General features: G+C 41.5%; 1 protein-coding gene and 1 long non-coding RNA gene across 2 annotated transcripts; one reads left to right on the top strand and one right to left on the bottom strand.

Moving 5' to 3' along the window:
- Positions 1-3546: 3546 nt before the first annotated feature.
- LOC115669333 (serpin-ZX-like) lies at positions 3547-6688 on the bottom strand. The gene is made up of 2 exons (XM_056321166.1): positions 6222-6688; positions 3547-4576 (listed from the first exon to the last, which is right to left on the bottom strand). Exons 1-2 carry the CDS (start codon positions 6609-6611, stop codon positions 3809-3811), a joined length of 1158 nt encoding a protein of 385 aa, XP_056177141.1. The 5' UTR covers positions 6612-6688; the 3' UTR covers positions 3547-3808.
- A 182-nt stretch (positions 6689-6870) lies between these two features.
- Positions 6871-8122, top strand: LOC130140784 (uncharacterized). The gene is made up of 2 exons (XR_008818780.1): positions 6871-7191; positions 7270-8122. It is a non-coding gene; the product is annotated as an uncharacterized LOC130140784 (long non-coding RNA).
- The last annotated feature ends 3049 nt before the right edge of the window (positions 8123-11171 follow it).

The raw sequence follows: 11171 nt of genomic DNA, 5'->3' as shown, positions 1-11171 counted from the left end.
CTTGACCTCATTACTATCTGCAACTGGAAAAAAGAGATGCTGAATTCAAGATTGCATGGAAAGATAAAAAAGTATTTGCAAAGAACGAAGAGGTTTTAATTCGGGCTTGGATAGTTGTTCCTCTTTCTCCATAATCTGACGCAAGCCTGTCTGGGGCAGAGCGTGGGATTTTGTTTCTCCTCTTACTGGATGGCATGGCATCACTATGACCATCTGCGCTGTTCCTTAAGCTGCTCAAAGGTTTTGGTCTGCTAATATTGATGCCTGCTTCTTCAGCAGCGTGGCGTGTTTCCGCTTGGACTTGCTAGCTTGATTGCTCCATTGTCACAGGGGAGGCTGGAAGATGATGAGGTCAATAGAAGTTAAAACAAAGGCATTAATCGGAAATGTTTTACCTAACATCCTAAAGCGATTTCTATAGAGTATCCTTTTGCAGCCAAAAAGATGACGCGGAAACCATTTATTCAATATGATCGAAATTGCCAAAACTAGTTTCTTCTGCTATAAATGGAAAGCAAATTGAGACACGATAGCACCACCCTGGAATCACTTTTTTCTCCTGACCTAGCCGTCTCACAACCAGAGCTCTCAGTAACACGTGTTTCTTCTCACGTTCACACCAGCCGCCAGAAAATGGACTTCAGAGAATCTATTGCCAACCAGACCAACGCTGCTCTCGCCCTCTCCAAGCAGCTCCTCTTGACCCGGGTCGAGGACTCCAACCTCGTCTTCTCTCTAAAAGAACAAAGGAATTTGATTCTTGATCTCAACGTACCATTGTTGAGATGATTTCCATTATATATATTTCAAATGTTACAATTCGTAAGGAAACAATACAACAATGAAAATAATAAATGAAAAGATCATTATATTATAAGAGTTGTGAATCACTTGATTCTAGCATCTCCAAGAATTATCTCGTGATTTTGATTGATATCTCTATATACTTCTTCGTTGATCGATAAATCGGTATCTTTACTTCCCCCTCAAATTGGGAATAGGAGAATCCCAAATTTCAATTTGCGACATAAGTTTCCAAATCCATTTGTAGACAATGGTTCCATGAAGATCACCAATTTGATGCACAAACGGGACATACTTAGACACAAGTGTTCCAAGAGCCACCTTTTCTCACACGTAATGATAATCTAATTCGATATGTTTAAATTTTGCATGAAACACTTGATTAATCGACATATAAAGTGCACTGATATTATCATAAAATAATATTAGTGGACTAGAGAGATGAATACCCAAATCTCTTAAAAAGAATGATATCCATGGAATCTTTGCAGCTGTCGATGCCATTGCATGATACTCTGCTTCGGCACTAGATCGAGCAACCGTTCATTGCTTTTTAGCACTCCATGATATACAGTTGCTACCTAAGAAAGTACAAAATCCAGAAGTCGATTGTAATTGCTGGACAAAAGTCCAAAAAGGCTTTCGGGCCTTCTTTCCCACAGGTGGTGGACGCGTCTTATAAGGCGGCCACTAATCTCGCTGATTTCAAAACCAAGGTTAGTTCTTGCTCTTTCTTCTGTTTATTGGGTCGAATACATGTGCGGCTTTCTTGGTTTCTTTGGTTGGATGGCTCTGAGAGGCTGAAGTGACTATGCTTAGATATTTTGACTAGGTGTTCTACCCATTTGCTTTTTCATGGGTGTAACGCTCTTCCATGAACTGAAATGAAAGCGTATGTTTCATTCATGAAAAGAGTTTTGAAAATCATTTCCTCTTCTAATTCTTCTTCAGTTCGGGATTTGAAATACTTGTAATTGGTTTGCTTGTTAAACCAAACCTCCCGGAATGGAACATTTGGTTTGGTCAAGGCAATAGCTCTTTCTTGTTGGCTTGCTTTGGATTTCGCCTGGGTGGGAATTATACTCCAAACATGCACAAACAGTATGTAAATCCCCTAAATTGAGCTCATTGTAACCTTGTGTTAGAGCCCTACATGATGAACATAGAAGGGTAAGTTGATGAATGGTCTCACAAAATCTGGTTAGCTTCAAATGAAAAAAGTTCAATCCAGATGCGTTGGTCAACTGATTCTCCCAAACAATGATACAAAATTTACTTAATCAGGTATTTAGATGATGTTGTTTGATGCTATCAAGTTGGAAGGGAGCTCGATCTTGCCCTGTAGGTGCATTTACCAGGATTTCCTATTCTCTGTCATATTTTAAGCCATATCAAAGACGGAAACTTTATGCTCCCAGAATGCAATTCGCTCTCCTAACCTTCCCATTCATCATCAATGTACTGATTTTCCACATATTAACTACATGGGAATTTGTAGCAGAGGCAAATATTGATATTGCATCTGGCTCCTGTCCACTTCTTACCATGGCCATAGATCATATAAAATACAGAGAAATCGAAATGACCATATTAGGAAAAGAAATTTGGCATAGTTATTATAGAATACATTGCCCTCTCGCTGTGTCAACCCTAATCACAGGTTACACTGTAATTTCTTATTGGGTATTCGCATACTTGTCATAATCAAGCAATTTCGGTATAGCTAAAGACCGAAGTGAGATTGTCACTCAAGCGATGAGCAAGTTATTTTACTTGAGTGACAATCTTAGTAAATTGGAACTCTTTGTAAAAACAATTTTGATCATACATGTAGATAATGCTCGAAAAGAATCAATACTTTGGCGAAAATGGAGAATTTAGCAATGATGACAGCCTTAGCTGGGCATATCATTGTGCTTCGTAGACAACATATACAGGTATACTTGTCCGACGAATGGTTGACTCTTGATCATACAAATTAGTTTCTAATATTGCAATGTGCGAATCGATGTTCGCCGGCAAAAAGAAAGATTTTTATATTGTATGATAGACTGAAAGTTATTGCAGTGAACAAGATAATACATTGGCCAAATAATCGTTTTTCGACGGCCACGATGGCAGCCTTGTAGCGGGTGCCCACCGCCCGTTCGAAACAATTCCGGAGAGGCATGTAACCGGCAACCCAAATGCCATTCCGGATTGACAGTTTCGGCCCCTCTGTGCCCCTTCCGTTAGCTAAAAGGTGTTGAGGTGATCGATGGACTTCGCCTTGACGACAGAGACGAGCTGGGCTTGAGTTCGTCCGATGGGGAGCAGGCTCAAAACGGCGAGGATCGAATGGGGGAGAGAAGATGACGTTCCAGTCCTCGATCTTAGTTGGGAACAGGTGCTTCCCGAGTGTCGGAGCGACTTCGCCCTGGTTGCAGGTGGATTCTCGGAGGCCATGCATAATATTGTTGAATGAAGAATAATGGAAAGAGCATTTGTGTCCAGACTCACCCTCCGTGAAAATGAATTCAATGAGTGTGGTGTTCCCTTTTTTTGATAGAGACATCCACTAAGTCAAGTCACACAAACAAAGCATACGGACATATAAGCTCTCTTATTCATGCAGATGCTAAAGGCGAAGGGAGAATCCAAGATGCGGAAGTACTTGTACTCAAGCTGATTTGGGACGTACTCGATTTTGAACACGCAAATCTCAAATGTGTTCATAGGCACATATGCTTACAGAAAAAGAAAAAAAAACTGGAATTATCAATGAACTAGATGCAATATTCCCGATACTTTTACTCAGAAAAAATAAATAGAAGGGGCAAAGACATTGGAAGACATAGGTGTCCACGAACATGTCATGATAATTGATACAATACGAAAAGATATTGCACCCTCCCTAATTGTGCATTGACCGATTAATACATCAAAACATATGCAATAAACCAAACAACCTCTCGTTTTAGTGCCAATAGAGTTAGGAATACTAATGCTCTTGTTCGACTTATGATCAGCTGGCTAGCGGATTGAGCACCTGACCCACAAACAACACCGTGCCAGTCATATCCTCTCTCACCAAGAACAGGAACGGGTGATCGGCGACAAAGTCTATCTTCTTCGGAAAACGCACACTCCCAAACATAATAGCAGCAGAAGCGGCGGCCGCTTCTGTTCCTTCTTCATTAACTTCAATGAAGGATTTGTGAAATATGCGTGCGACATAGAGATTGACAGAGTCCACCATCTGTGTCAATCCTCCACCCGAAAATGGTAATACCAATCCCAACTTCTTCAGATCTTCTGAAGCTTCAAATCCAAATGATATCTTGAATCTCGGGATTCGGAATTCCCGCACTTTCAATTTCTTGTAGGGAAGATGGCGATCCAGAAAGCCAGATTCAGAACAGACTTTCTGCACGAGAGCCGGGAGTCCATCTCTCGCATCCGGAAGAAATAAGTAAATCGAAAACTGACGCTTGTCCTCCCCTTGCTTATAAGGAAGTCCCAAGACTTTAAAACCGTCGTGAGCCGCGAGGATCTGCTCGTTCTCACTAGTCATGAAAGGAACTTGAACAGAATTCCCATTGAGAAGGAAAAAGTCACTATCCTTTGTCTTTGAAGAGTCGAACTTGTCATTCCAAGCACCTTTGAAGTAAAGGGCATTCACAAAAATGAGTTGAGCTGAATTGTCAACTGAGCCGGCTGGGAGAACCTCCTTTATGAGGCCACTGGTCTCCTTCTCAGCCCACGTATTAACCTCGCTAGTCACCTCAATAGCCTAATGGGGTTCTTCTAATCAGTCCATAGAATACCAGGCGATACAAAAAGCGAGCAGCTAATGCCATTGTTTAACGAATAGAAAGGACATTCATGTAAGAACTTAGAAAAGATTGCAATTCAACTCAAATCCTAGCCATTTATGGAAGGATGAAAATTACGGGTCAATACTAAAGTTAATTAGCACGGAACCACATTCTCAACCATGACTGAAGAAAGAACAAAAGTTTCAGTTTCACGATTCAAAATAGTATAGAGGAACCATTGATATAGAAAATTAGGCAACAAAAGGAACATTAGAGAACCAAGAAAATAATTGGCACAAAAAAAAAGGGTAAGCCCATCAGCAAAGAAATCCCCACGAAAAAGGGTCACCCTATGTTTCTATAACCCCATGCACCAACAAAGTGAAAGTCTCAAATTCAAATAGTGGACTGCTGAAAGTCCTACCAAAGGCAACACACTAGTACTCATGTCACATATGCGAGAGTCTGACTAGTCGATATTGCACTACTTGAAGTATTTGACTACAAAAGATGTTCTTCAACATGGTGATTGCATGTTAAGTCAGTTCTCCACGATCCTTAAGTTAAGCACCGTGTGGAAACCAGTAGCAGAAGCTGTAGAATTAATTTCCAATTATATTTTCCAGAAACATCTACAATGACACATCTCACTCCGGTCTACAGTCATACTGAAATTGCTTGATCATGACAAGTATGCAAATATCCAATCAGAAATGATAGCGTAACCTGTGATTGGGGTTCGCACAGCGAGAGGGCAATGTATTATGTAATAACTATGCTAAATTTCTTTTCCTAATATGGTCATTTTGATTTCTCTGTATTTACATGATCTATGGCTACGGTGAGAACTACACAAGAGCCAGATGCAATATCAATATTTGCCCCTGCTACAAATTCCCATGTAGTAAATCTGTGGAAAATCAGTACGTTGATGATGAATGGGAAGGTTAGGAGGGTCAAACTTGTTGCACTAGCGAGTTGCAATCTGGGAGCATAAAGTTTACGTCTTTAACATGCTTAGAATATGACAGAAAATAGGAAATCCTTGTAAATGCACCTACAGGGCACGATCATGGTCCCTTCCAACTGGATAGCTTCAAACAACATCATCTAAAGCCCTGATTAAGTAAACTTTGTATGATTGTTGACCAACGCATCTGGATTGAACTTTTTTCATTTGAAGCTTACCAGAGTTTGTGACCATTCTTTTATGTTCATCATGTAGGCCTCTAACGCAAGGTTACTATGAGCTCACTTTAGCGGATTTACATGTTGTTTGTGCATGTTTGGATTATACTTCATTAAGAAAGAGCTATTGCCTTAACATTCCGGGAGGTTTCTGTTAAACAAGTAAACCAATTACGAGCAGTATTTCAAATCCCAAACCGAAGAAAAATTAGAAGAGGAAATGATTTTCAAAACTATTTTCATGAATAAAACATATTCTTACGTTCCAATCCACGGAAGAGCGTTCCACCCACGAAACAGCAAATGGGTAGAACACCTAGTTAAAATATCTAAGCACAGTCACTTCAGCCTCCCAGAACCATCCGACCAAAGAAACCAAGAAAGCCGCGCATGTATTCGACCCAATAAACAGAAGAAAGAGAAAGAACTAACCTTGGTTTTGAAATCAGCGAAATTAGTGGTCGCCTTATAAGACGCGTCCACCACCTGTTGGAAAGAAGGCCTGAGAGGCAACGACTTATCGATCCAAATGCCGTTCGCGAAGGACAGCTTGGGCCCGCCGGTGGCGCTGTCGTCGGCGAGCACGACGAGGAGGAGCTGAGAAGCTAAGGAGTGGAGATGGTCGGTGGATTTGGCCTTGAGGAAAGAGAGGAGCTGGTCCTGGGTGGGCCCCGCGGAGCCAGCGGCGATCAGGCCGAGCACCATGTGGATGGAGAGGGGAGAGAAGACGAGGTTGGAGTCCTTGGCCCCGGTCAAGAGGACCTGCTTGGAGAGGGCGAGGGCGGCGTCGGTCTGGTTGGCGATGGATTCTCTCAGGTCCATTTTCTGGCAGCTGGGTGTGAACGTGAGAAGAAACGCGCGTTACTGAGAGCTCTGGTTGTGAGACGGCTAGGTCAGGAGAAAAAAGTGATTCTAGGGTGGTGCTATCGTGTCTCAATTTGCTTTCCATTTACAGCAGAAGAAAACTTGTTTTGGCAAATTTCGATCATATTGAATAAATGGTTTCCGCGTCATCTTTTTGGCTGCAAAAGGATACTCTATAGAAATCGCTTTAGGATGTTAGGTAAAACATTTCCGATTAATGCCTTTGTTTTAACTTCTATTGACCTCATCATCTTCCAGCCTCCCCTGTGACAATGGAGCAATCAAGCTTGCAAGTCCAAGCGGAAACACGCCACGCTGCTGAAGAAGCAGGCATCAATATTAGCAGACAAAAAACTTTGAGCAGCTTAAGGAACAGCGCAGATGGTCATAGTGATGCCATGCCATGCAATAAGAGGAGAAACAAAATCCCACGCTCTGCCCCAGACAGGTTTGCGTCAGAATATGGAGAAAGAGGAAGAACTATCCAAGCCCGAATTAAAACCTCTTCGTTCTTTGCTAAGTGATAAAGATGAACACGGTAGTCTACATTCAGAGTTGTAGCTTTTATATCTTTCCATGAAATCTCGAATTCAGAATCTCTTTTTTCCAGTTGCAGAGAGTAATGAGGTCATGGCAGACAGGAAGAAGGAGTACTGAACAGTCTCCTGATGAGTACTGAACAGTCTCTTGGGCAGAATGATGCTGATAAAGGAGTAAAGAAACAAGATGGTCGGCGCGGTTCGAACAGCAAAGGAGTAACAAAAGTTGCATCGCAGGGATTGCCAACGGGTCAACGAGATGGCATTGGTAGAAGCAGCGCGAAAGGAAAGGTCAAAGAGTTCATGAATATCTTCAATCAGGAAGCTGCTTTGAAACCTAAAGTTGACGTCTGACCTCAAGGTGGGAGCTTTCGTGTTGTTGCTGCTGTTTGTCTTCGTCCAGCTTTCATGTTGGTGCTGTTTCGGTTCTAGGTTCATTGCCTCATGAAAACTTGTTTGGCTATAGTTCGTAAATCCATGTCCATCACAAGTTTGCAAACTCTTGTCGACTTTCAACGAGGATGAACTGGAATAACACGAGAGGTGTACTCTCGTGTTGCAGGAAGCGTGGACTCACTTCTATTCACTTGGATCTATATGAGCCATCAAAACTTGCTTACTTCATACTCAGCAATTGCTTGCAAAGGACATGGATTGGATCTATATGAGCCATCAAATTTTGCTTTTCTTCTTTCCCAGCAATTGCTTGCACGGGATATGGAATTGCTTTCCACAGTAAATAGCACACCAGTTGAGGAGCACACAATTAGACCAGTTTGCGAGGTAAGGTGGAGTGATTTTCAAAGCGGCGTCGGTCAATAACACACTCCATTTCTGTCTTACCTCTCCTACTGCTTCGTATAGAGCACCGAGGAGAGTATTTTTACTGTCTAATGGAACCTGGAATCTGAAGCCACCCCTCTCTCTTGACCATGTTTTGCTCATTTGTCCTTCAATTGTGCGTCAGAAGAATCATCGCGGACAGAACCCATCTTCAGATCATAATCATTACGAGTTTCATACATAGATGGAACAGGACCAAAGTAAAAAAATCCAGAGATCACGTATTTGTCGGCATACCCCATTACCCTAGATTCGCAGAATAGTACTTCCAGAGGAAAAATCAACATTGCATCAACGTAAGAAGCTTTGTAAGATATAGTGTCCTGAACTCGCCACCTAAGGGATCACTCAAATTTCCCTGCTCTTATATGTTTTGTGTGGATTAGAGATGTTGAGACACGGGCACAGAGAAGAAAAAGCAGACCAAACCCATGTTCACCTTGACAAAGAAGTGAGGGCAAATTCAACTCTGCACTGGCTAGAACACCAGAAACAGATAAGAGCTTAAGAACAGTAGAAGAGCTTCAGAACCGTAGCTTTGCAAAGGACTCTGCATATAGATTTTTCAGTGTCAAAATTAAAAGAGAACGAATGTACATTGCTGTGCATATTGATCAGCCTCGACTAATCAGACTTGCAGCGGCACAAGAGAGCTTCAACCTTGTCTATGTGTAGTTGTGTAACTTTGCAAATCGTTAGCTCAGAGAAGGGATTGCGTCAAGCAGCAAGAGGTATCTGACCAATGAACTTTAATATCTACCGTGTCCATAGAATAACCTAATTGACAATGGCGTAACTTAATCGCCTTTCTGCATGCAGTTACCATCAAGTGCAGCGTGGTATATTTGCTTCTCAGCCAATCCACTATCTGATAGCGTCAAATTTCCCTGCAGGCGAAGAGAGAGAGAGCAATTTGAACCAAATAGATTTACATCACAACTGAGGTTATATAAGTGCCACGGGAGAGCAGGATGTCAAGTGCGAGCACAAGGGCTGCACCAAAACAGATAATGACTGAAATACTGCTATGACAAAACAAGTAATACATCTTTGAGGATTCAGGCTTTCTTCCTCCAAAAAGAAACCTCCCCCCCCACCCCCCCTCCCATAAAAGCACCCTTTCTCCGCCTGCTCAATAAGAAAAGCCAAAAGCAAGGTCTGATAAAAAAAAAAAATAATAATAGGAAAAGCCAGGGATAGGGTGAAATGTGAGTCAAGCAGCTCGTGAGTACCTCGGGCTCGACTCAATTATTACTCGAAATCGACTTGCCTAATTTCGAGTCTAGTTGAGTTCGAGCTCACCAATACTCCACTCGACAAGCTTGGGAGCCATATGGAGTCTAATTGAGCTTCTATTATTATTTATAAAAATATTCTACAAAAACCAAAAAAAAAGACATAAATTTAAATTTCACCCTCATGAATTACTTCTACTGGTTATTGGCAGGACTAAGCGTCGTGAATTTTGGGTTCTTTTTGCTGTGTGCGTCTTGGTATGGATACCAGACAGTGGACATGAATGGAGGAGCAAACGGTTTGACTTTGACTGCTGGTGATTCTAAAGCAAATGGTTTGACTGGGGTTGATTTTAATTCTAATGCAACCATGAAAGGGTAGGCTCTAGAAATTTAGCTTTTCATTAAGTTGATTAAAATCCCATTGCAGTGTTCATGTCATATAATCCATGGCTTCATCACCACCACTGTACTACTCTCGAACTGTTTCACTCCGTGGATACCTCTCGAATCTGCATTCATTTGTTTGTTTTTTCTTTTTTGAGAGGGGGAGAATGGACTGTATCCATGAATCTCTGGCTTCAGGGAAAGGGCAGAGGTAAGCTGAAGAACTTTTTTCATGGCGCTGCCGTAGAGCCTTTTCCTAATAACTAAAGAAAAGTATTAATTAAGCTTATTTGATGAAGAAAAATGTGACCTCGCATACATGAATTACGTTTGCCAAGTTGAACCGAGACATGCGTACGGTGAAGAAGCTAATACATACCTAAGAAATGACAAAAGTAAAATAATGCGCAATCCAGCAGAAAAGCTACGAGATGCTGAAGAAAATAATCTACTGCACAAATAATATGTTGATAGGGATCCCCTTCTAGCTGTTCATGAATTTCTACAGCATTCTGAAGAAATTAACCAAGGAACGCATGCCTTCAACTAGAACGGCACAAACATTTGGTTTGCATTCCGATTAAATTTCGTCACTCCCTTCACTAAATCAACACAGACAGAAAGGATTATGCACTTCACAGAATACGCTGGAAAATTTCTCGGTTACTACACTTCAAACACAGATGAAAATAGTGCCACATACGGCTCAAATCTTAGGCTCTCGCCACTCTTCTATTATAAATGTAACAAAATGTCATTACAGGAAGGAAAAAATTGCCACACTGGCTAAGTAAACCCATGAACAAACTATTGGATCAGTCTCTGTCTTTCTTCTTCTTTTTCCCTTTTCTTGGGTTTTTGGTTTTTCTCTTTTTTTTTGGATCTTTTCTCGGTTCTTTTTACCTCTCACTATTCACAGGATGGATGAGACAATCCATCAAGAACAGGCAAAAGCAAGCTGCCTGCGCAAGGTTAAAGGAAGACTCGAACATATTCACATATGCTCAACAATGAGACAGAAAGAGTGGAGAATAATTGTAAAAATCACCACGTAAATTAGATAAGGAGTCAACAGCCGATTGCCCTATCAGCGAGCATGAGGCTATGTCAGGATCCAACGTCGTCTTTTGCAGATTAAGGCTCAGATCTAGTGTCCGAGACCCTGGAAGGAGGCCGATACCGGAACACTGATCTGCCAACAATGTTCTTGATAGGAGGCGGACCCCTGCAAGTATCAAAACTTCACACGTCAGAATTCACAGTAATCAAATCAAGCGAATGACCATCGAATACACAAATATACAACAAAAAATGACAATTACTCTGCTCAACTACGAAAACTAAACAGAACCAAGCTCCTAACGTTCTGAAAACAACTAAATAATAGAAGGTGCATACAAAAGTTGCAAAATTCTCTATTCCCCCAGATGCAATTTACTCGATTTATCGCTTTACACAAGGAGGAGTAGGAATTACCGGAAGACACAAAACTCACCAGCTATGTGAGTCAAAGC

Source organism: Syzygium oleosum, unplaced genomic scaffold (assembly GCF_021117445.2).
Source record: "Syzygium oleosum isolate NSW1041296 unplaced genomic scaffold, Sole_v2.1 Sole_v2.22, whole genome shotgun sequence".
Taxonomy (NCBI): Eukaryota; Viridiplantae; Streptophyta; class Magnoliopsida; order Myrtales; family Myrtaceae; genus Syzygium; species Syzygium oleosum.
Note: the sequence above shows the minus strand (reverse complement) of the source record. Positions and strands in the feature narration are given on the sequence as shown.

What these genes read in the sequence shown, in the direction of transcription:
- LOC115669333 (XM_056321166.1), bottom strand. Translation starts at nt 6,611, where the DNA reads ATGGACCTGAGAGAATCCATCGCCAACCAGACCGACGCCGCCCTCGCC. An exon ending in TCGCTGATTTCAAAACCAAG is followed by an intron (nt 4,577 to 6,221) that starts GTTAGTTCTTTC and finishes GAACCCCATTAG; the next exon opens with GCTATTGAGGTGACTAGCGA.